Source organism: Polypterus senegalus, chromosome 10 (assembly GCF_016835505.1).
Source record: "Polypterus senegalus isolate Bchr_013 chromosome 10, ASM1683550v1, whole genome shotgun sequence".
NCBI lineage: Eukaryota > Metazoa > Chordata > Cladistia > Polypteriformes > Polypteridae > Polypterus > Polypterus senegalus.
The window spans coordinates 20,914,874-20,941,935 of record NC_053163.1 but is presented as its reverse complement, the minus strand read 5'-3'; the positions used below and the strand labels follow the sequence as shown (position 1 = coordinate 20,941,935).

The 27,062-nt window shown below is 38.2% G+C and overlaps 1 protein-coding gene across 5 annotated transcripts in view; it reads right to left on the bottom strand.

The window, feature by feature from the left end:
* LOC120536903 overlaps positions 1–27,062 on the bottom strand; it is a 405,177-nt gene that overhangs the window by 98,186 nt on the left and 279,929 nt on the right. For all 5 annotated transcript variants that reach the window (XM_039765454.1, XM_039765455.1, XM_039765456.1 and 2 more), the window contains exons 22-24: positions 17,068–17,142; positions 12,508–12,582; positions 3,153–3,227 (exon numbers count right to left, since the gene is read on the bottom strand). In XM_039765454.1, the coding sequence (XP_039621388.1) occupies positions 3,153–3,227; positions 12,508–12,582; positions 17,068–17,142 (225 nt within the window). The remainder of the gene's footprint in view (positions 1–3,152; positions 3,228–12,507; positions 12,583–17,067; positions 17,143–27,062) is intronic.

Below are 27,062 nucleotides of genomic sequence, written 5' to 3'. Positions count from 1 at the left end.
ATAGTAAGAAAGTGAGTGAGGAGGCACATGAGCACGGGATGTCGTTAATGTATATAGGCAGGGAGCCAACCACGTGGTAGGTGTGTGGACAGCGGCCGTGTGGAAAAAGGAAGGGAGACCGGGGGTGGCCCTTGTGTGTGAAATAAATCCCCTTTTAATGGAAATAAGGAATGAAACCACCAAAAGGAGAGGTCAGTTCCTAAACTTCCTTATGGCGTAATGGTGAGAACCACCAAAACGAAGACATTGTTTTCAAAAGTTCATTACGGGGCACAACATGAAAAGAAATATACTTAACGTTTCTAAGTACAGTGTAAAGGGTGAGCATGGGAAAACTGGAAGTAGCAGAAATAGTAAGGAGGGGTTTCCACTATCTATATATACAGTTTAGGGGGTACACCCGTTTCCCCCCCTTGGGTGTTGTAATAGGACATGAAACATACCTAACTACTGCAAGCACACTGCAAGGAATGAGTACGCAAAATTTCAGCTTCCCACATATATGGAAAGTGGGAGAATTAGTGATGAGTCAGTGAGGGCTTTGCCTTTTATATGTGTAGTTAGCAAAATACCCGCGCTTCGCAGCGGAGAAGTAGTGTGTTAAAGAAGTTATGAAAAAGAAAAGGAAACATTTTAAAAATAACATAACCAGCAGTAAAGCAAGGAAGACTCCGTAATAAGGACGGTTGGGTGCACGTAGAAGGGGTGCCTGCTAACCTAAAAGGGATATTCGGAGTTGACGGCTTTACTTGTCTGTTGTGGAGTGGGCGTCAGCCATGGATAGACGCTAACGCTGAGTCACGCTGACGGACTTCATTCTTCAATAAAGGAACTGTTGCCGAGCTGGTGAGACCGCTTCTTTACATGTAAATTAAGTAAATGTGTCTGCGGCGCACATCAGGATTGGTCGCTGGATTCACTGCTGACTTCCCAGGCTGTGTGATTATAAACTTTTAAAAGAAAGTTCAAATAAAGGACTGGGGAACGTGTGGGGATTGTGTGTGTCTGGGTGTCTAATTTATATGTGTATATAGTTGTAATATAGGTTAAGTATATGTGAATATATTTGCGCCATTTATAAATAAGATATTCTTTCCATTTCTTTACCTTGCTTTCTTTCTTTCCTGCTTTCTTGCATTCTTTCATTTTCTGCAGCGTCTCTATGAAGTTGTGGATTTGCCTGCGAGTATAATAAAGGAACTGTCGCCGAGCCGGTGAGATCGCTTCTTTACATGTAAATTAAGTAAACGTGTCCGCGGCGCACATCATGGTTGGTCGACTTATATGGGCAGGCAGTCAGTTACGTGGGAGGCGTGGGGATGGAGGACGCAATATAGGCAGGCAGCCAACTACGTGGGAGGCGAGGTGATGGGGGACGCAACGCTGTCTCACACGGCAACCGAGCTGCAGGCTATGGCCGTATATATGTACGTAAGTAGGATTCAGTTATGACCGTTATGCGTAGAATTTCAAAATGAAACCTGCTTAACTTTTGTAAGTAACCTGCAAGGAATGAGCCTGCCAAATTTCAGCCTTCCACCTACACGGGAAGTTGGAGAATTAGTGATGAGTGAGTGAGTGAGTGAGTGAGTCAGTCAGTCAGTCAGTGAGGGCTTTGCCATTTATTAGTATAGATAAATAATAATTAGGGACTTTTACCTGGTGTCTGATGAATGGTCTGAGGGTTCAAGGAAGCGCTAGCGCCCCCTATCTGTCACAGTGTATATTTGCCACCCAGTAATAAAAAAATAACATTTTAAGTTAGGCAGTGCCATGTCACTTTCTTCTGAGGTATTTACACAATTATGTTTAAAATGCATGGACATCTCAAATTCCAGATGAAACAGGTGATCATCGAGCCTGGTTTCTTAAAGAACGACTTGTTGACATATACAAGGATGCTCTGAAACAGACATAGAAGCTTATGAATGATGTTCATCTTGTCAGTATTGATTCTCCCTACTAAAATGGGATGGAGGGCAGACCGTTTATTTGCTAATATCTGGTTTGATTTTTTTCCATGCTGTAATCAAAATTGTGTTGAAAAAGATGTTTTTATTTTGTTATGATGTTCATATCCAGATATCTTAAAAATGTTTTGATAGAATAAACAAAAAGATGTCCAGTCTAATATGGTGTGCTAGAGAGTTCGCTGGAGAAAACACACTTTTATTCAAATTAATGTTGTGTCCAGATGTCCTTTGACATGTTGCTAATGCATTAAAGACTAACAGCAATGATATTAGTGAGTGTGATATATAAAGTACCATATCATCTGCATAAAGTGAAATTTTCTGTTCGAGTCATCTGATAATCCCCTTTATCTCTGATGCATTTTGAAAATGAATCGCCAATGGATAAATGGATACTGAAAAAAACAGTGATGTTACTAATCAGTTACCAGGACGTGTGACTATCTGGGTAACAGAATAAAAAATTGGCAGTTTTTTCATTTAATATAAAGCTTTTCTTTTGTGGTTAAGATGTCTTTAATGATACAAATACAATCAGAATGTCATTCAGCATGTAAAATTCCTGGATTATTCCAGAGGCTCCATCTCTCTAATTGCTCAATAACAATTTTTCCTATGTGGGAACAGACATGTTCAGACTCAAAAAAGATAAGTTATTTCTTAGTTTATATGTAAAAAGCAAAAACAAAGCTCCTTCCTACTAATCTATTACTTTCCGTTGGTTTTTGCAATGTAGGCAAATCAGCAGTGCAGACTTACTATGTAAGCAATCAAAAAGGTCTAAAACTGTATACACAGTTATTATTGTGTTCATGTATTTATGGAGATATATAAGATTAAACAATATGAACTTATATATAGGAAGTTTGACACTTGGATCAGCTCATGCAAAACCCTTTAAATTAACAAAACAAGGTTGCCAGATGTGTAATGTTTTGATACACGAAAAATGGATGTAAATGTTCACCAGTTTAATGAAGATCCTTTTTTATGATAATGGGATTAAACAAACATACATATAAACAAATAATTAGCACTAAAGAAGGAAAGGAAGACCAATGTTGTATGAGAAATGAGCATGAAATACACGTATATAAATGTCAGCAAATTAGTCACGTAAAGAGGACACTTCTAAAGCACTTCTTTCTTAATGTGTCTTTATTAATACAGAATACTTACACTTTCGGAAATCAGAAAGTCACTCAGTTTCTTCAGTTCGGCACTTATTGCATCAACTTCGTATCTTACATTGATCTGTGTGGTAATGGAAAAGGTCAGATGAAAAAATTTACAAACATTTTACAGTATAAGAAGCAAAAAAAACCCATCTTTCTATTAATGTATGCATTTACAGTGATGTTAAAATGTATGTGCTCCTTATGGAAATTGTTGACTCCTTCAAAATATTTGAGTTGGCAAACAGTAGATCTTCATGCAAACTCTGCCTACAGATAAATGTAATATACTTGAACAAAAAAACATGGAAAAATTGCCTTTTCATTAATTTATTTAACAAAACACTAAATAGATTGAATGGTGTGCTGGGGAAAAATAAGTCTACCTTTGCCCACTTTACTGGAAATGAATTCATGTAGATGTTTTGCATAACGCCGGCATGGTGGTGCAGTGGGTAGCGCTGCTGCCTCGCAGTTAGGAGACTCGGGTTTGCTTCTCGGGTCCTCCCTGTGTGGAGTTTGCATGTTCTCCTCTTGTCTACCGGGTGCTCCAGTTTCCTTCCACAGTTCAAAGACATTCAGGTTAGGTGTATTAGCGATTCTAAATTGTCCTTAGTGTGTGGGTTTGTGTGTTTGTGTGTGTGTGTTCGCACTGCCCAAGGATTTGTTCCTGCCTTGTGCACTATGTTGGCTGGGATTGGCTCCAGCAGATCCCCGTGACCCTGTAGTTAGGATATAGCGGTTTGGATAATGCATGGATGGAAGTTTTGCATAACTTCCCAACAGTCTATGGCATTGACTCAGTGAAATGTATGTCCACCCTTCCATGCAAAATTCATTCAGGTGCAAGATGTATGTTAGTTTTCTTTCATATACCACTCTTTCAAATTCACTACAACATTTCAATGGCTTTGACCAGACCAGTCCATAACCCACCATTTTTTCTTTGAGCAATTCCTTGGTAGATTTTGTAGTATTTTTCAGAATATTACATGAAAGGTCCATTGCTGGTTCGATTTCACCTTTATTACAGATGGCCTCACACTCTCCTCAAGCACACTTTGATATGATGAAGAAATCATAGTTAACTCAAAGAATGCAAGCTGCCCGGGTCCTGAGACAGCAAAATGACCACAAGTCACAACATGTCCAGCCCCATACTTCACAGTTGGTTTGAGGTTCTTTTCCTGAAATGCTGCCTTCAGTTTGTGCCAAACATGTCTACTGCCACTGTGGCCAAACAGCTCTAGCTGTGATTCATTTGTCCTGAGCACATTATAACAGAAGGCCTGGTATTTGCCTAGATGTATAATGGCAAACTAGAGTCTTGCTCTAAGGTTCTTTTAAGATAGCAAAGGCCTTTTCCTGGAACACCTCACATGCAGGTCAAATGTATGTAATATCATTTTGATTGAAGATGCATGCTCTTTGACACAGACTATTCCAAGAGTTACCTGCAGATCGCATAGTGACATTTTGGGGTTATTGGAGACTTCTTTTAGTATCAAACAGTCAGCTCTTGGGATGAAATTGCTAGACTGGCAAGTCCTGCAGAAATTAGCAGTTATTTAAAATCTACTACGCTTGTAGATGATTTCCCTTACAGTGAAATGATTGATTACAATTAATTTGGTGATTTTTTAAAACCCCTTGCCAGACTCCTAGGAATCCACATTTATCTTTGAGGTCATTAAAGAGCTGTTTTGATCTTGGCATGATGACACCACACACATCAATAGCAAAGAGAACACTAGAGCTCAGATATATGCGTTTTAAAACAAAAGGTCCCCCTGCAAAATAATTGATGCTCACAAAGCAGGAGAAGGCTACAACAAGATAGCAAAGGATTTTCTGGTAGCCATTTCCTCAGTTTTTAATGTAATTAAGAAATGGCAGTTAAGAGGAATGGTGGAGATTAAGTTGAGGTCTAAAGACCAAGAAAACTTTCAGAGAGAATTGTCAATAGGACTGCTGGAAAGGCAAATGAAAACCCGCGTTTGACTGCAAAAAACCATCAAGAAGATTTAGCAGACTCTGGAGTGGTGGTGCACTGTTCTACTGTGCAGAGACACCTGCATAAATTTGACAAAGGGTACAGAATTTCATGAAAGAACACCTCTCTAACTGTTAAGCATGGGAGTGAATTGATCATGCTATTGGCTTGTGTTGCAGCCAGTGGTACTGGGAACATTTCAGTAGTAGAAGGAAAAATATATTCAACTGAACACCCAAAAAGTCTGGAAGAATACCTCAAACTGTCTGTAAAAATGCTAAATATAAAAGTGGCTGGCTTGTACAATTTAATATATAAAGCGAGTCGATGTGTGAGTGTATGATTGTTTGTCCCCCATACAAATCTGTACCGGGCGTCCGATCGTCACCAAATTGGGCATGGGGCTCCTTTGTGACCAGGAGAAGGTCATGAGGTATGTTTGGTTCGGAAAAATGTTCGTGGTGAAGCACAGGGCACCTTTTCACCAACACAACGTTCGGCATAGGTCCCCATACTTAAGATGGCCGCACATTGCAACAGAAGTTCACCGCGGCGCCATCTAGCAGCAGCTTTGGTCTCTGTGCATTGCATGTCCAAGTATGCTAAGGCCAACCATAGACATAGAATTACTAGACGCCGCATGACCAGCATCATCGTACGTCAACGTCGCCGCCATATTGCGAGTGGCACTGCTGTGGAGTGAAGTAATGGATAAAGATGCATCATGTATGTGGTGCTTGGGATTGTACAAACCGATGTATGCTTCAAGCAAGATCCCGGGGGATTACATTTCATAGGTAAGGCTGAACAATTGTTTTGGTTCTATTTCACTAATAAAAAATCCCATTTTATATTCTTAGCACTCAGGGTCATCATACAATAAAATTAAACAACATTAGTAAAATTAAAACAAGAGAATGATAAATCAAAAAGCAATAATTAGCAAACAAACAAAGGTAACTGCCAGTGACAGTGCACAATTCACAATTGGTATGCCAGTTTGAAAAGAAAAGTTTTGAGGGTAGTTTTAAAATGTTTTATTGAATCGAGCTGACGTATATGAGAGGGAAGAGAATTCACGAGTTGAGGAGCACAAGGAGAGACGCTCGAGCTATTGTATTCTGAAGTTAACAGAACGCCAGTGAAGTTGAGAGATAATAGGTATAATATGTTCAGTGGATTTAGAACAGCAGGTTATTATCCTGTCAGCAGAATTTTAAATAAGTTTTCACAGATAGATACATTTTTCTGGGGTGCCAGATAGAATAGCATTGCAGTTATCTATTCGTGAGGTGACTTGAGTATTAACCGATACTTCAGTACTGTGTTCCGTAAGAACAGGACAAAGTCTAGAAATGTTTCGGAGATGGAAAAAGACAGTCCGAGAAATGTTACTTATATGGGAGGAATTACCTAATAATAATAATAATAATAATAATAATAATTATTATTATTATTATTATTTGATAATTACTATTATTAGTGTATAAATGGATATAAATAATTGCATGTGAACAATTCACCAAAATCTGTTGTATGTAAATGATACTGTTTAAAACGTTATTGTTTTTCCATCAGAAAACCCGGTTTCCACGTCTGCCTGTATTAGTTTAAATGGCACTTTTGCCACTTGCAATAAGGTTGACGCGCTGATGTATCCTGTCGACTGGGCAACACAGTGAATGCGGCGTCTATCTATATATGTCTATGAGTCAGACTGCTTTGATCAGATCAAGATTATTACATTTTTGCCTTTTTATATTAGTTTTTATTTCTGTATTTTTTCTGACCTTACTTGGAAATTCAGTTTAGTTTTAGTTTTCCTTCATCGTGTATTTTTAGTTTTAGTTTAGTTTTTATTTCACAAAAACATTTCGATTTTATTTTTATATATATTAGTTTCAGTTTTAGTTTTAGTAATTATGGCATGGAGCTCCTACGAGAGTTAGTTTTGTGTCACAATCAGACTGAACTGTACACTTAACAGGTTTCCCTATCTGGTTTTGTTTTTGTCTGATAAAAACAAGCATAACCAAAACTAGATACTGAATATGAATAATTTTACGCAATTTTATATATTTTTAAATATTTTCTCATGAAAATCACAGGGGCTTTGGAAGAACAGGGCTCTTAGACTTGAATCAGTGTGCAGACCCCACCTAGCTATATAAGTCTCTCTGCCCCTAACTTGAATAGCCCAACATAAAGGGCAGTAAATCCATAATGATCAGAGCAAGAGTAGGTAATAGGAGTACAGTACGGACAGGCACAAAACAACAGAGACAGCATCTGAGATTAAGAACAACATATACATTATCTAAAGCTGTTTATCCAGAGCAGGAACAAAGGTAACCTGGAGCCTACACGAGCAGGTTTGGATGTAAGGCAGGAAAACTCCCTGGTATGCAATATGCATGATAAGGCTAATGTTAAGAACAAAAAGAATATGATATTTCAACTATCTATTTTGAGAGAGAGAGAAAAACATTGAAAAAAGGGAGACAAATATTTTAAAATATAATTCTGCAAATGGATTACTTTCGTAATATCAGGTATTTTAAGTTGTTAATATGAAGTAAAAAAGATAAATTAATAAATATAGAATAAATACAAAAACCTATTAGTATGTTTAGTTTTTCATCACTTGTCAGACTCTCTACCTTTTTTTATATCACTTCATTGTTAAACTATGTTTTTAAAGCAAAAGTGATTGGTCAGCAACAATATGCTGATTTTGTATGATGACCTACTCAGTCTCTCGATCAGTGCCATTTTATTTTCAAAAACCGGGAGTGGTCTCCCCTAGACTTTATTGTATACTCAGATATGGGGATGGATATTTGAGGAGTAAACCGCAAGACAATGATTATATTTTTATATTATGTACATTAAGGAACAATCACCAAAAATCATATTAATAATATATTGAACAATTATTATAAAAGCAATGTTGAATAAATCGGACTCTGCAGCTGCATAAATTAAAAAAATCGTATGTCTTCTGGTAAAGTAACATTTCCGGGTGATGGATTTGGTCCAAAAGTTAATACAGATCTACAATTGTGGTGTAACAACCACATGCCGAATTTCATCCATCTACCTAGTTGCGTTTTTGAGTTATTGTGTTTACATACACACACGCGCGCACACAATTCCAAAAAACAGTATTTTTGGACTGTGGGAGGTCTATAACGTCAAGATTCATCAAAATATCGAGGTCTAATTTTTTCATGATTACTATACTTTCTCTGTACTTCGTATATGAGAAGTTAAAAACGATTTCTCCTGTGCGAAGTGGCAGGTGAATTGCTGTCAACAAAATGATAGATAGATAGATAGATAGATAGATAGATAGATAGATAGATAGATAGATAGATAGATACTTTATTAATCCCAAGGGGAAATTCACATAATCCAGCAGCAGTATACTGATACAAAAAACAGTATTAAATTAAAAAGTGTAGAAGGAAAATTTTTAAATTAACATAGATAATAGCAAATTAACATATAGAGCCATAAAAAGTAATTAAAAGCTTCTAAAATATTAAGATTAAGCATAAATTAGAATGTTAAGCAAATAATATAGGTCAAGCAAATAGTTAACTAAAAATCAGTTATATTGAATTATTTTTTAGGCTTACAGTAATATTTCCAGAGTAAGGAAAGATCAGCAAATTGATACACTGAAACCAGTTTTGGACAGGATAAGAGTTTGAGAACACCTGTGATTTAAGGCTATCAAGCATGCCAAGCAATGATTAAATGAAAGCACATACTATATTTCTTTTTAATTAAAGCTTAAGCTTCAGGTCACTATTATAAAAAAGTTTGGAAGGTTTAAGAAAGGAAATGATGAGAGGAAACCCATGGAATTGAAGCCTTGGCCAGTTAGGGAAAATGGGAACAGCATAGAAAAATAACAAATTCCACGAGGGGGCCAGTGATAGGAAAAGTAAGGAGATAATAAGGGTTCCCATGGAAACTCAAGGTTTGGCCGGACAGGAGTAGAAGGGAGTCAGAAAAGATGGGCAAGACAGCTCATTCAAGCGAGGTCAGAAAAGATAGGAAATGACATAAGAAAAGCCCAAAGATGGTAAGAGGAAGCCATCCACCCAGTCTTAGACCAATCAAAATAAGCCGAACAGACACCAAGAGGAATAATGGACAGTAAAACCAGGTGCAGAATGAGCTAATCGAACGAGGTAAAAATGATAAGAAATTGTTATAAAAACTTCAATTGCTGTAATGTACGGGGCTCGATCTCATTCGGCCGAATTGGGTTGAGTCTGTGTGGTTGATTTATTGCAATAAAGCCTTAAAACTCTGTCTATCTCGAGTCCTAATAGCCTTTATTTTTAGGTAAAAAGCCTTCTGATGATGAATTTTTCGCAACGACAATAGTAATAAAAATGAAAAAATAAAAATAAAAAAGCAGACAATAACTTTGAGTAATGTTAGCATTTACTCCCCCGGGCAGAATTGAAGAGTCGCATGGTGTAGGGGAGGAATGATCTCCTCAGTCTGTCAGTGGAGCAAGGCAGTGACAAAAGTCTGTCACTGAAGCTACTCCTCTGTCTGGAGATGACACTGTTAAGTGGATGCAGTGGATTCTCCATGATTGACAGGAGTTTGCTTAATGCCTGACGCTCTGCCACAGATGTTAAACTGTCCAACTTTACTCCTACAATAGAGCCTGCCTTCTTAACAAGTTTGTCCAGGCGTGAGACGTCTTTCATCTTTATGCTGCCTCCCAAGCACACCACCGCATAGAAGAGGGCACTCGCCACAACCGTCTGGTAGAACATCTGCAGCATCTTATTGCAGATGTTGAAGGATGCCAACCTTCTCAGAAAGTATAGTCGGCTCTGACCTTTCTTACATAGAGCATCAGTATTGGCAGTCCAGTCCAATTTGTCATCCAGCTGCACTCCCTGGTATTTATAGGTCTGCACCCTCTGCACACAGTCACCTCTGATGATCACAGGGTCCATGAGGGGTCATGTGAGAAATAAACTGAAACGTTACCCACTCGTGATTTTTCTGTCCATACTGCGAAGTTTTTGTTGACCAACACATTCTGATTTCAGCCGTTTTAATTATATCTTGATATACAACAAGCGCAAAGAAAGGCGGCACGCAAATCGCTTTCTATTTCACACGCTTTATGCACCCACACTCAGCTCGCTCTGTCACCGCAAATGCTATGTGAACAGCCGCCCTCCGTCACCAGCCACCGTTCAAAGGATGAATACATGCGGGGACAGCTCGTAGTGGATGACTTTCTGTTTTAGAGTTAAAACTTACAAGGGTTAAAGACTAACGGTAAGAATATTCATTCAAAAACGAAAACTAAAAATATTTTAGTAAATTATTATTTTATTTTATTTCAGTTAGTCTTTCCAGCTACTTTAATAATTTTGTTTAGTTTTTCATTTCAGTTTTGTTACTTATTTTATTTCAGTTATGAAAATGTTTTTTTAATAATAGTTTCAGTTTTGATTTTAGTTTTCGTTAACTATAATAACCTTGGATCAGATGAATGGGAATTGCCGTATGGATGTGAAACGTGAACGACCCAGTGCGCGTGACCTGCTAACACACCCGAGTTTCCACACGTCACACTCCCACACGCACTGACAGTGCTGTATTTCATTTGCCAACGTCCGTTATATTTGCTCGCTTTTCAACTCACAGTACGGTTTCAGTGTTGCTCTTTCTGACTGACTGGTGCTCTTTGTTCACTTTCCGACGTATCGTAAATAACGTAAATTAATCTCACTGTGGTGCTTATTCCGTACGTAATACCATGTGACACATTATAATTGTGCTGCTTTTTGCAAATATGTCCATGCTACTGAAAAAAAGACGTAGAATTGGAAAGTCCACTTCAAATGCCACAAAACAGTCTATTTCTAGAGTGTCTGAAATGCCACAGCAGACAGAATGCAAAGTGGAAGACTATCTCAAGAAGTGCAAGTGGTAGGTTTTGCCATGGCCTTCACACTCTCCTGACCTAAACATCAAAAGTCTGTGAATAGACTTCAAAAGAGCAGGACATACAATACGGCCCAAGAATCATAAAGAACAAAATCTTTTTGCAAAAAAGAATTGGTAAAAATCCCCTACATAAGACCTGAAAGACTCTTAGCTGACTACAGAAAGCATTTACAACCTGTGATACTTGCCAAAGGGTGCTTCTAAGAACTGATCATGCAGGGATACCCACATTTTTGCTTCATGCCCTTTTTTCTTTGTTGTTATTTTGAAACTGTAAGTGATGGAAATATAAAAATAATCTTGCTTAAAATATTAAAGAAATGTCTTTAACTTGTTGTCTTTTGGAAATCAGGTTATTTTCAGTTGCTTAGCTAGGAATGATGTTCATCTTGTTAGTACTGATTTTCCCTGCTAAAATGGGATGGAGGGTAGACCGTTTATTTGTTAACATCTTGTTTGATTTTTTTCCATGTTGTAATCAAAATTGTGTTGAAAAAGATATTTGTATTTTGTTATGATGTTCATATCTAGATATCTTAAAAAACATTTTGATAGAATAAACAAAAAGATTTCCAGTCTAATATGGTGTGCTAGAGATTTCGCTGGAGAAAGCACATTTTTATTCACTATCTGGGTAACAGAAATGTAAAAGTTTGGGCTGTTATTTAATTTAATATAAAGCTTTTCTTTTGTGGTTAAGATGTCTTTAATGATACAAATACAATCAGAATGTCATTCAGCATGTAAAATTCCTGGATTATTCCAGAGGCTCCATCTCTCATATTGCTCAATAACAATTTTTCCTATGTGGGATCAGACATGTTCAGACTCAAAAAAGATAAGTTATTTTTTAGTTTATATGTAAAAAGCAAAAACAAAACTCCTTCCTACTAATCTATAACTTTCCATTGGTTTTTGCAATGTAGGCAAATCAGCAGTGCACTCTTACTATGTAAGCAATCAAAAAGGTCCAAAACTGTATACAAAGTTATTATTGTGTTCATGTATTTATGGAGATATATAAGATTAAACAATATAAATTTATATACAGGAAGTTTGACACTTGGATCAGCTCATGCAAAACCCTTTAAATTAACAAAACAAGGTTGCCAACTGTGTAATGTTTTGATACTCGAAGGATGGATGTAAATGTTCACCAGTTTAATGAAGATCCTTTTTTATAATAATGGGATTAAACAAACATACATATAAACAAATAATTAGCACTAAAGAAGGAAAGGAAGACCAATGTTGTATGAGAAATGAGCATGAAATACGCGTATATAAATGTCAGCAGATTAGTCACGTAAAGAGGACACTTCTAAAGCACTTCTTTCTTAATGTGTCTTTATTAATAGAGAATACTTACCTTTTTGGAAATCAGAAAGTCATTCAGATTGTCCAGTTTGTCCCTTATTGCATTAACTTCGTATCTTACATTGATCTGTGTGGTAATGGAAAATGTCAGATGAGAAATTTTACAAACATTTTTCAGTATAAGAAGCAAAAACAATCCATCTTTCTATTAAATGTATGAATTTACAGTGATGTGAAAAAGTATGTGCACCCTATGGAAATTGTTGACTCTATTAAAATATTTGAGTTGGCAAACAGTAGATCTTCATTCAAACTCTGCCTACAGATAAATGTGATATAGTTGAATAAAAACACATGGAAAAATTGCCCTTTTAATAATTTATTTAACAAAAATCTAAATAGATTGAATGGTGTGCTGGGGAAAAATAAGTCTACCTTTGTCACCTTTACTGGAAATGAATTAATGTAGATGTATGCATAACTTCTCAACAGTGTATGGCATTGACCCAGTGAAATGTATGTCCACCCTTCCATGCAAAATTCATTGTGGCTGCAAGATGTTTGTTGTTTTCTTTCATGTACCACTCTTTTAAATTCACCACAACATTTCAATGGCTTTGACCAGACCAGTCCATAACCCACCATTTTTTCTTCTGAGCAATTCCTTGGTAGATTTTGTCGTGTTTTTCAGAATATTACATGAAAGGTCCATTGCTGGTTCAATTTCACCTTTATGACAGATGGCCTCACACTCTCCTGAAGCACACTTTGATATGATGAAGAAATCATATTTAACTCAAAGAATGCAAGCTGCCCGAGTCCTGAGACAGCAAAAGGACCACAAGGCAGACTATGTCCAGCCCCATACTTCACAGTTGGTTTGAGGTTCTTTTCCTGAAATGCTGCCTTCAGTTTGTGCCAAACATGTCTACTGCCACTGTGGCCAAACAGCTCTAGCTGTGATTCATTTGTCCTGAGCACATTATAACAGAAGGCCTGGTATTTGCCTAGATGTATAATGGCAAACTGGAGTCTTGCTCTAAGGTTCTTTTAAGATAGCAAAGGCCTTTTCCTGGAACACCTCACATGCAGGTCAAATTTATGCAATCTCTTTTTGATTGTAGATGCATGCTCTTTGACACAGACTATTCCAAGAGTTACCTGCAGATCGCATAGTGACATTTTGGGGTTATTGGAGACTTCTTTTAGTATCAAACAGTCAGCTCTTGGGATGAAATTGCTAAACTGGCCAGTCCTGGAGAAATTAGCAGTTATTTAAAATCTACTGCACTTGTAGATGATTTTCCTTACAGTGGAATGATTGATTACAATTAATTTGGTGATTTTCTAAAACCCCTTGCCAGACTCATAGGAATCCACATTTATCTTTAAGAGAGCATTAGACAGCTCTTTTGATCTTGGCATGATGACACCACACACATCAATAGCCATGAGAACACTAGACCTCAGATATATGCGGTTTAAAGCAAAGGGTCCCCCTGCAAAATAATTGATGCTCACAAAGCAGGAGAAGGCTACAACAAGATAGCAAAGGATTTTCGGATAGCCATTACCTCAGTTTTTAATGTAATTAAGAAATGGCAGTTAAGAGGAATGGTGGAGATTAAGTTGAGGTCTAAAGACCAAGAAAACTTTCAGAGAGAATTGTCAATAGGATTGCTGGAAAGGCAAATAAAAACTTGTGTTTGACTTCAAAAAACCTTCAAGAAGATTTAGCAGACTCTGGAGTGGCAGTGCACTGTTCTACACCTGCATAAATTTGACAAAGGGTACAGAATTTCATGAAAAGAACACCTCTCCATCTGTTAAGCATGGGAATGAATTGATCAATTAAATATGATTTAGCCAATCCTCTCATCAACCAGTTGGCTCTACCACTGCGCACACCTGTACCCACAGAGCCTGAGTGCATTGGTGTTATTTAAAAAAAAATGCACTACCACATACCCATTATGTGCAGCGCCACAACAAGCCATCATTTGTTCCAAAAACTCCCCTCTGGTAAACGCTTTAGGTCAATTAAATCAAATATTAACAGACACCTAAACACTTTCTTTCTCAGACCCATAGCCCTTGCAAATCAATATATTAGCCTGTCTTCCTTGCTTATTTGTGTGTTCTTTCATGTACAGTATGAAGGTGTATGTGTGTGTGTGTGTATACATACACACTATATATACAAACTTTCACTTGCACATTTCTTTTACAACTTCACGAGCTGTTTAAGTTATTTATGTTATTTGTATGTGATGTTGTGTTATACAATAAGCTGATCCAAAGCTATCACCATAAAGTTCTGTGTATTAAGTACTCACAAGTAACAGTGATTCTATTTCTGATTCTTTATGATCAAACACACTAGCCATTCAATGTGTTGAAGTCCTTTCAGCACCTTAAACTGTGGAAGATTAATTCAAAGACTTATTGCCTGATAGAATGCAGATGATATTGTTCCAATTTCAGGAAGCTTTTAAAAGGAAATTTTTTAAAAGGAAGCAGTGGAATGATGACTCCCTTAAGCACACCAGGAATGCAGCTGTTTCTGTTAATAGTGTATCCACCTCTGAGTCCATCCCACAGGAACCTTATTTTGTTATTGAAAATTACCTATTATATCAAGTAGCTGATCACCAAAGGAAAAACCAGCAACTTCTATTATTCTCATGCTTGTACCATCATGAGGTATGTAAGCTGATGCATGTGCATCTTATGGACGCTCATTTAGATAGATAGATAGATAGATAGATAGATAGATAGATAGATAGATAGATAGATAGATAGATAGATAGATAGATAGATATGAAAGGTACTATATTATAGATAGATAGATAGATAGATAGATAGATAGATAGATAGATATGAAAGGTACTATATTATAGATAGATAGATAGATAGATAGATAGATAGATAGATAGATAGAAAAATACATACATACATACATACATACATACTTTTACTTTATTCAACCTGTCAGGGAAATTAATCTACTCTATCAAACTGATCTACTCAAAATCTCCGCCTGTGGAGACAAATATATTTTGGTGTTGTCTATATACAGAGGTCATCCCATATAGAGTTGACTGGGGTGTTTCCTCATGTGAGAATCCCTAAAGAAATTCTTATGAATCAAGGGACAGCCTTTAATTCCAGACCATTTGAAGAAATTGCAAAGCTGCTTTGTATTAAACATATGAAAATATCTGTTTACCCAAATGAATGGCTTAGTAGAGTGCTTTAATTAAACGCTAAAATAAAAGTTGAAGAAAGAGGTGAGAGAGGATAGGCAAGATTGGAATAGGCTGTTTCCATGTGTCTTTTTTGCATACAGGGAAGTGCTACAAAACTCTACTGGCTTTTCTCTGTTGAAACCCCTGTATGGGGGACAGCTGAGGGGAATATTGGGTCTGGTTAAGAAGGTGTAGGTGGAACAAGATTTTCAATCCACCAATATATTAGAGTACATAGCTCAGTTATGTCAACATTTTGTGACAATTCTTCCACAGACGCAGGCTTGGCTATACAAGGAGCTGACACTCACAGATTCCAGCTAGGGTCAATGTGTTATGGTCTTGGTGCCCACCTCCCACTCTAAAATTCTAGCACACTGGATGGTATGAGGTAAAAGAATGCAAAGGTTTGGTGGATCACATAATTAGACAACCCAAACAAAGAACCCCTAAGAGAATTTATCATGTAAACATCCTTAAGCCCAGGAAGGAAAGAGTCGAAACAACTCCAGCCTTACCCTTACAGTTATACCCTAGACCTTTTTACCAACTCAGACACATTTAACTTTGGTGACTCTTTGAGTGCTGTCCAAAGAGCAAAATTTTTAGAAACTATATAGTCACTGAACTTGGCATAATTTTGAGTGAGCACCCGTATCCGATCCCAGAGGCTAAATGTGCTAAAGTCGATCCGGAAATAAAAATATGTTAGAACTGGGTATTATCAAAGAGAATAACAGCCCATGGTCAATTCTGCCATTGAACAAGAAGCAAGTGCCATCAAATGGGCCATCATGAAGCTGAAATACTGCCTATTGTTTTGATCTTCAGGTATATATCACTTTAAGTTAGTTCATTGGAAGGGTTTACTTTGGGCTAAGGCAGATGCCCTTTTTCATGTTCACAACCTCTTAACCAGGGCAGCTTCATCTCTTTGGAAGGTGTGGTAGGTGGGGGGCAATGTCATACCATAAGCCTGGGGAATGTCTCAGGGGAAATAGTTCGGGTTGTCTCTGAGGTGGAGGTGGGGATTTGACAGAAAAACAGCGATGCACCATTATTTACATGGTTTCTATTGCTCTGGAATGTTGGAAAATTAGCAGGAAAAGTTGCCATTTTTTGTTGAAACTACTTTGGAAGAGGACAGAGCTCCAAAACTACAGGATTATTGTGGGAACTCAGGAGCATCAAGAATGACAAAAGTTGTCATTATTTATATCTGAATTTCATTTTTTATTTAGGACATTAAACAGGGTATGCCATCTATTTTTCTCTGTATTTTTACACAGCAGATAAGTCATATAATGATAACACTTCTAAAGCATTTCTTACTTAATGTGTCTTTAATAATAAAGAACACTTACTCTTTCTGAAATCAGAATACCATTCAGCTTATTTAATTCTTCAGTGACTGCAGAGACTTCATCCCTTAAATTGTGCTGTGTGGAAATGGAAAAGGTTAGATGAAGAACATTATAAAATTTAATTTTGCAGAGTAAGAAATGAAAACAAGGTCCCTTCCTTTTAATATGTGCATTTAGATCAGCTCAGAAGTGCATTGTAGAGACATGTGAAAACACAAAGACATCCGATGTTCAAAACAGAAAGTGAACATATTTTTTTCATCTGGACTATTAGGAAACACCATATGCCAAAATGAGGTTACCTTTCTGTTATGAATTGAATTATCAATTGTAAGTGCCACATGAGTTGGATGGGCATTTTGACCAGGTGAGGGGAAGATTCCTTACCTGGATGGGAGACCCCAAGTGAGCAGACAGACATCCTGGTCGAGAGATAAAAAAGATGCCTTACCCGAAAAAGGTTCCCCTGATGGATGGACGGACATCCCTGCCAAAAGGGACGGACAGGGGAGGACTGTCTCTGGGGGATATTTGTTCCTCCAGGATGTTAGATATCAGGGGCCCTACATATCGGTACCCGATAAGAAACCAGCAAGGAATGCTGGGAATTCTAGTCTGGAAGCACAGCTGTACTGGTTTCCCTGGGTGCCACAAGAGGGAGATGCACTTCTTGTTATTCGGGACTTCTGTATGACCCAGAAGTGTTTCCAATGGGAAAAAGCCCTGGCACAAGAAGTACTCCAAAACCGTCAATAAAAGGGACTGCACTGCCTTGTCCAAGTGAGTTGGGAGGAAGGAAGACAACAGTCAACTGGAGGAGGGCAGTACGGTGGTGAGAGAGAGATAAAGAGAAAGAGGAGAAAACAACTGGTTTATTGGCTTTACACAAAGTATTTTTAATAATAATCTACCTTTGTTTGAACCCATGGCTGTGTTGATGTGCTTGTGTGTGGGTCTCTGTGCCACACCCTAGTCTTCACACAATCAGCTTTTACCAGGAACAAGTTCAAATAAATCCATAACTCTAACTGGGTTATATATACTGTATGGTCTGAAAATAACATGTTGAGAAGCGTGTAAGTATATTAAAATACGAAAAGTTTGTCACTTGCAAAAACCTGCGCAAAACCCACATGAGTAAGCAGTAGAGAGGTGCTCCAATATAAATGTTTCATATAGTACGGATAAATGGGTATAAATGTTCACCTGTTTTAATTAAGTCACTGGCAGAGGCGTAACATAATGAAATACAGTTATTTGTTACTTTATTTAAGTGTATTTAATTTTTACCCCACTATATTTTTAGGTTGAATTAGCATACTTTTACCCAGCTACAGTTAGTACTCGTTACTCATTATGCAGACCAAACTAATATAAATTCATTTAAGAAATCTATCAGATGTGTTGTCAATTTAAGTTATACATAGTTCAGCATTGTTCAGACGCAGTCAATAGAATGCTTTATATCATTCCAAATAAAAGCACTATAGCGTCCCTTGCACGGCTTTGTAGATCGTTCCCACGCTACTTCCTGCTCACTGCTGAGACAAGGAAATTGAATATGCATTTCTCTCACAATCGTATTTAAACACTTCGTTCAGATCTATATAATGCAAACATGAGTCAGATACAATGCACTGCCTTCAGCGCCTGCCAGCACCTAAAGAAATCTCTGCTTTCAGGAATTCACCTTCAAATTTAAAGAAGCATGTTGAGGAAAGTGTTTTTTTCATCTTCTTAAGCTGTCTTATATGGTATTTTGAGACCAAAAGTTATATATTGTGTGAACAATATCTATATGTTGTATGCAAGATATTGTGGCCAATTAATACAAGTGTGATTACTTAAATGCCAGAGTGAGTCCAGCTGTAAAAGTCACTGATTGACTGGACAAGACAAACTCAAATTTAAAACGAGACTAGCATTTAAGTAAGTAGGAACGTCACTGTGCCTGGACATTAAGGTCCTGCTGTTCCTTGTAATGTGAGTGCTAATAAAAGGCACGTCAGCTTTTCTATAAGCAGCGATAAGTATTTTTGTTGTTAGTTTATGGAATTTGAGCTCGGGAAAAGCTAACGGAACACTACCCTGCCATCCAGAATCTGGTCTAGAGTCACAATGACTAAGGAAAGTACAGGTGACTTATTAAGTGAATATTCTTTTTTTTTTTTTGGATAAGAATAAACTTTGAACAATTATATATATTGTCTTTATAAATAATTGAAGAATTACTGCACGTCAGTTCCATCTTTTTGTCACTGAAGCTAATCCTCTGCCTGGAGATGACACTGTTCAGTTGATGCAGTGGATTCTTCATGATTGACAGGAGTTTGCTTAGCACCCGTTGCTCTGCCACAGATGTTAAACTGTCCTGCTTCATTCCTACAATAGAGCCTGCCTTCCTAACAAGCTCGTCCAGTTGTGAGGTGTCCTTTTTCTTTATGCTGCCTCCCTATCACACCACCACGAAGAAGAGGGCACTCGCCACAACCGTCTGATAGAACATCTGCAGCATCTTATTGCAGATGTTGAAGGATGCCAAACTTCTAAGGAAGTATAGTTGGCTCTGACCTTTCTTATACAGAGCATCAGTATTGGCAGTCCAGTCCAATTTATCATCTAGCTGCACTCCCAGGTATTTATAGGTCTGTACCCTCTGCACATAGTCTCCTCTAATGATCACGGGGTCCATGAAGAGCCTGGGCCTCCTAAAATCCACCACCAGTTCCTTGGTCTTGCTCGTGTTCAGGTGTAGGTGGTTTGAGTCGCACCATTTAACAAAGTCTTTGATTAGCTTCCTATACTCCTCCTCCTGCCCACTCCTGATGCAGCCCACAATAGCTGTGTCATCAGCGAACATTACATTGGTTCCATATTCTGAGTGAGTGAAGCACTATTGGGTTATTAGTATATTGGCGATAATTTGCGTTTATTGGGGCGCAAAGCAAGGAATATAAAGAAGTACTGCAGGATTTTATTTCTATGTTCATCTATTTGTGTCAATGTCCAGGTTTTTATAGCTAGTATGTTTGCTGCCAAGCAATAAAATGGAAAGTTAGGTAAAGCCATGCCACCTTCTGCCTTTGGTCTTTGTAGGGTCGATCTTTGAATACGTGAGTGTTTTGAATTCCAAATAAATAAGGTTATGGTTGAATCTAATTTCTTAAAAATGATTTATTGATGTATATTGGAATGTTTTGAAATAAAAAGAGAAGCTTAGGGAGGACATTCATCTTAACAATGTTAATTCTTCAAGCTAAGGTGAGATGAAGGGTTGACCATCTATGCAAGTCTTGCTTGATTTTTTCCATATAGACAGCGAAATTTTGTTGATAAAGAGCTTTATGTTTATTTGTGATGTTTACCCCTGGGTATTTAAACTGATCTGCTATGATTAAAGGGAAGGTGTCCAATCTAATATTGCATACTTGAGAATTCACTGGAAAGAGCACACTTTTATTCAAATTAATTCTGAGACCAGAAATCTTTTGAAATTCTGTAAGTGCTGTTAGGACTGCGGGCACAGTATTTTGTGGTTCTGATATATACAGTACCATATCATCTGCATATAGAGAAATTTTCTGTTCAAGTCCTTCTCTGATAATCCCTTTATCTCATAAGTATTTCAACAGTGAACTGCCAGTGGCTCAATGGTGATTGCAAAAAGTAGTGGTGACAAGGGGCATCCTTGTCTGGTACCACGTTCTAGTTTAAAGTAGTCTGAATTAATGTTGTTAATACAAACTGAAGCTTCTGGATTGGTATACAGTAGTTTGATCCATGCACAAATGTTCGGGCCAAACCCAAATTTCTCCAATGTAGTGAAAAGGTAGTTCCATTCAATCATATCAAATGTTTTTTCTGCATCCAAGGATAATAAAATTTCTGGGATGTTTGACTTTGCGGGTGAGTATATTACATTAACAGGTGACGAAGATTGGACACTAAATGTCGGCCTTTAATAAATCCAGTTTGATCTTGTGATATTACTGAAGGCAGCACTTTCTCCATCCTTCTAGCTAGGACTTTGGAGAGTATCTTAACATCATTATTTAGAAGTGAAATTGGTCTGTATGATGCACATTGTAATAAGTCCTTATTTAGTTTAGGAAAGATGCTGATTAATGCTTGACGAAAAGTTTGAGGTAGAATTTTATTATCTCTAGCATCTGTGAATGTTGCTAATAGGAGGGGAGCTAGCTGAGTGGAGAACTTCTTATAAAATTCGGCAGGGTAGCCATCAGGGCCTGCTGCTTTCCCACTCTGAAGTGACTTTATAGCATCTAATAATTCTGATATTGCCAACGGTTTATCCAATTCCTCTGCACTAAGAGTATCTATTTGTGGTATCTCTAATGCATCCAGAAATGCATTAGATTGTGTCTTGTCTTCTTTAAACTCAGTAGAATATAAGGATTTATAGTAGTCTCTAAATGTGTGCATTATATTTTTATGGTCAATGATTATGTCCCCATTTGTGTTGGTAATTGCTGGGATTGCATTGCGAACTTCTTGCTTGTGGATTTGTTGAGCTAAAAGCTTATTAGCTTTCTCTCCATGTTCATAGTAATGATGTCTTGATTTAAAATTGAGTTGTTTATTTTCTTTAGTTGTCAAGAGGTTGACTTCTGAATGCAAAGCCTGTCTTTTCCTATGAAGAGCCTCACTTGGACAACTGGCATGTTCTTGATCTATTCTATTAATTTCTTTGGTTAGCTCTGATACCTGCTTGGTTTCCAGTTTTTTTCTGTGGGAAAGCTTTGAGATAATCTGTCCTATTACGAAGGCCTTCAGGGTTTCCCAGAGTATTCCTGCAGAGACCTCTGAGGATATATTTGTGTCTAGAGAAAAACTGATTTGTTTTGATATAAATTCTGTAAAGTTCTTGTCTGCTAATAAAAGTGGGTTAAGATGCCATCTGCAAGATAAGTATGTGGGGCAAAATGATTTTATCTCCAAGATCAGAGGGGCATGGTTGGAGATAACAATAGCGTCGTACTTGCAGGATTTAATCATAGGCAAGAAATAGTTATCTACAAAAAAATAATCAATTCTTGAGTAGCAATGATGCACTGGTTAGTAGAAGGAATATGTTTTTGAATTTGGGTTTAGAAATCTCCAGGGGTCTGATAAGTTGTGGTCAGTTAAAAACTGTGTAATTGTCTTTGCAGTGTTAGATGTTACCACCCCTGTAACAGGAGACCTATCTAGGTCTGGATTTAAAACACAATTAAAATCCCCAGCCATTATAATTTTATGAGTGTTCACATTGGGAATGGATGCAAATACATTTTGGATGAATTCCCTATCATCCACATTGGGTACATAGACATTTATCAAAATCACTTTACAATTAAATAAATTACCCATAACAATTATGTATCTCCCTTCAGGATCAGATACTACATCTGATGTAATGAGACTGTTCTATGTATGAAAATTCCCACACCTCTAGTTTTTTTTTGTAAAACTGGAATGGAACATTTGGCCAGTCCAGTCTTTTTGCAGCCGGAACTGATCCTTGCTTAATACGTGGGTCTCCTGTAAAAATACTATTTTAGCGTTTAGACTTCCTTAGTTGAGAGAATACTTTCTTACTTATTAATCTGTGATTCAGGCCTTTAACATTTCCAGCTCACAAAGTTAACTGTCCCGCCTTGGAGACATTGATTCTGAATTTTTCATGTCATTTTGTAGTCTTAACCAAAAGTGAGACAGCTTGAACCTTAATATCCAGTTTTCCCACGGGTTACTGCCATGCAGTCCATTGTTACGTTGGTAATTATAATTATAAGGATTAAAAGGATAGTTTAGAGATAATATTTTTTAGAAATTTTCAACCATTCACAATGTTAGCACTACAACCATTTCAGAAGTGCTCCAGAAACATCAGATCAGGATGAAACAGTTGTCCACTGTCCTTTTGAGAGGAACTCTAAACGTGTCAAAGAACTCAGATACCAATATGTTTAGTTAAGGTATCTAAGGCCATTTTAATAACACACCATGTACGGGCATTTTTCTTTGAGATCTTTGACAGTTAGTTATGCAATTTGTGACTAATGGTACCTTGCTCATTTACTAATTTACTGAAGACAATAATGGAGCTTGAAGGCAATGGAGCCAAGCATCGGGTAACATCACCATGTGTGCTGCAATATCTGGTGATTAATTGCAGCAGAATAAGCTCATTATTGGACCAATACAATACAGCATGCCTTAGTGCTTTTCTTGCAGGCTTTCAGCAGAAAGAAAGCAAGACAGGCAAAATTTACCAAAGTTTGTGATTTTATGGGACAACTTGGCCTTTCATCATTTTCGCCATGGCACAGAATGGCTTATTGTAAAGCCCATTCTAGGATAATGTCATTATTTCTGCCACCATGCTTTCATTTCCTCAATCCTACTGAAGATTTTCTGCATGGAGATGTAAGGTATCTGACTGCCACCCACGTGACCAGATGTCACTTGCAGATGCAATGGTTGCTGAGTGTATGGGCATCTAGGGCTGAATAAGGCACGCTAAGAGATGTTTTCCTTGGTTTATGGATAAAGTTAACATTCAGAGTGATTCTGATGAAAATCTTTGGCCACATGCAGAAGCTTTCAGAGAGAATTGTCAATAGGATTGCTGGAAAGGAATCAAAACTCCTGTTTGACTGCAAAAAACCTTCAAGAAGATTTAGCAGACTCTGGAGTGGCAGTGCACTGTTCTACTGTGCAGAGACACCTGCATAAATTAGACAAAGGGTACAGAATTTCATGAAAAGAACACCTCTATAACTGTTAATCATGGGAGTGAAGTGATCATGCCTTTGGCTTGTGTTACAGCCAGTGGTACTAGTAACATTTCAGTGGTAGAAGGAAAAATATATTCAATTAAATACCAGAAAAGTCTAGAAGAAAACCTCAAACTGTCTGTAAAAATGCTAAAGATAAAAGAGGCTGGCTTCTACAATACGATGATAAACTAAAAACACCTCAAAATCCACACTGGACTATCTAAAGAAGCACAAGTGGTAGGTTTTGCGATGGCCTTCACACTTTCCTGATCTAAACATCAAAAATCTGTGAATAGACTTCAAAAGAGCAGGACATGCAAGAGGCCCAAGAATCATAAAGAACAAAAAGCCTTTTGCAAAAAAGAATTGGTGAAAATCACCTATATAAGACCTGAAAGACTCTTAGCTGGCTAGAGAAAACATTTACAACCAGTGATACTTGCCAAAGGGGTGCTATTAAAAACTGATCATGCAAGGAACGCCAAATTTTTGTTTCATGCCCTTTTTTCTTTGTTGTTATTTTGAAACTGTAAATGATGGAAATATAAAAATAATCTTGCTTAAAATATTAAAGAAATGTCTTTAACTTTATGTCTTTTGGAAATCAGGTTATCTTTCACTTGCTTAGCTATTCACAGTAACAATCATTTTGATCGGGGGGATCAAACTTTTGCATGTCACTGTACACATCTTGTTTCAGCAATATATAACTGTGACCACAGTCAGCTTTTATGTTCAAATGAGATAGCATTACATTTATATGACACTAGCCAACTCGCGGCGTAGCATACGCCGCATAATCAGGCTGCTTTTTAAATGATTTTTAAGCACAGAGGAAAAAATAAACATTTGAAAAATCCGTAATTTAATAAACCACAAAGAAATGTAACATTGCAACAATGCACGCTATGAACCAACATACAATTGTCCGTGACTGAAAACTGGAGGAGCGCCGTAGCGCCTTCTCCTTCCAAAGCGAAGGACGGGGTTGAAAAGCGCTCGTTCAGTACGCACTGCCCGCTTATGTGCCCGCCCCCAACTCCCTACCTGAGTCGCTGTCTGTGTACAGTCCACACGCACCTGTGAGTCACGTTGACTGTTAATTTTCCAAACACCGCCTCAGTCGGTTTTCACGTTGATTTTTCATTGTTCTTTGCGGTTCCGGCTGCTTTTTTATATATAATCCACCAAGTCACCAGACCATGGTTTGGGTTACAAAGGGTAGGGACGAAATCAGTGCGAGCGTATGACCCGCATGTACTGGGAAATTCTTGTTCGTGGGGAACAATTGCAAGCCACGGTCTTCATCACGAATGGGGTTCAACGGCTTATGCACGCCTCACCGCGCCGGGTAGACACACGTTGATCCATTCAGTGCAGCGCGCATGCAGTACCAGACATACAAGTGCAACACAGACCTGTTAATGCTCAATCTCACGTGGCTGAAAGCCACTTGTCCCTCTAAGAATTTGGTCGCCGACCGCTGTTGGGTCGTGTAACTATTTGGCAGGCGGGTGTCTCGTTCGTTTTCGGAAATAACCAGCCAAATCGCTCCACCAACTAAGAACTGCCATGCACCACCACCCACAGAATCGAGAAAGAGCTATCAATCTGTCAATCCTCTCCGTGTCCGGGTCGGGTGAGGTTTCATGTGTTGAGTCAAATGAAGCGAAAGGCTTCACACCTGGTGGTGCCCTTCCGTCAATTCCTTTAAGTTTCAGCTTTGTAACCATACTCCCCCCTGAACCCAAAGACTTTGGTTACCCGGTTGGCTGCCATGTCGCGGGGCCTGCATTGGTGAAGCAGGTGAGACGGTAATGAAACAGAGGCACAGGGCTTATTGGTTTTTGAAGACTGGTTCCTTCATTGGGTTTTAACCAATGCACGGAACGAACCAACACACAATCGTCCGTGTGGCGCGGAGGGTGGAACGGGAGGAGAGGAGAAGGACATCCACTCCGCTCCCTCCGTCATGCTAGTCTGCTGATTTCTCGTTCAGTATGCACTGCTTGCTCATGTGCCCACCTCCAACTCATCACTCGAATCATTGTCTTTGCACAGTCCAGATGCACCTGTGACTCACGTAGACTTTTCATTGCTCTGTGCGGTTTTGGCTGCCTTTCTATATATAATCCACCAAGACACCCGACCACGGTAATAGCGAGGTGGGTGAGTACAAAGTGCAGGAGCATCTAAGAAGACGCATGTTTGTCGCAGATGCGAATTGCTGTTTGTAGCGTGTAAAACAGTTTGCTAGGGTGCATGCGGTCGTGTGTTTTAACCTCAGTTGTAAAGGAATGTTTTAAGGATCCCATGGGATACCCCTCGCAAACCGTTTTACACGCTGCATATGGCGATTCACCTCCGCGAGAAACATGCCTCTATGAACAGTCAGCGTGGGCATGTTGCCTCTACGACAGACGAATATAAATGACGCTATTTTTTCTGTGTCGTCGCGTCTGAGTTGGTGGGCGTGGCTCTGCGAGTTGTCGTCATATCCAATGGTCTTGGAGTTGGTGGGCGTGGCTCCTTCCTGCGTGCACCATAGGTGTCTCACTTGTCGGCGGCTTAGTGAATCCACGCCCCTTCCGGCGTGCTTTCCATGGTCGTCTTGCCTTAGTGAATTATATATATAGATAGATAATAGAGGGTTTTAAACAAGATAGTACTGCATTAAAACTCAATGGCTGTGTGAAAGAAAAAAATTAACTGCTTGTAAGCTACTTAGGGTTGACAAAGACTGACAAAGCCGTTCTGCTATAATGGCAGGCTATTCATACAGGCGTCTGTCATAAGACAGGGTGCAGTAAGCTGACCAAAGACAATTTTCATATGAACACATCTATTTGACACAGGAAAGATGACCTTTCCTTCTTTAGGGTCTATATGTCAAGTAAAAAAAAAATAACAACATATGGTCTATTAGCGTAATAAAATAAAATGCTTAAGAAAACTATATTATGCTTTTTGATTAAGTAAGGGGAATGGGGAGGAAGACGAATTTATAAAAAGCCAACTGAAAAATGTAACTTTGCTCTTCTGCCTCATCTGTGATTGAATAAAAATATAATTGATTGAACTATTCCTGTCTTCCTCGGGGGTTTTTCTTCCATAGCTGCAAGGCTTTTTTTCCTCACAATCACCTGCACTTACAAATCTTAAATTCAATAATTAAAAACAAAACAGCAGTCCACTGTTTTGCCATGGCCACAT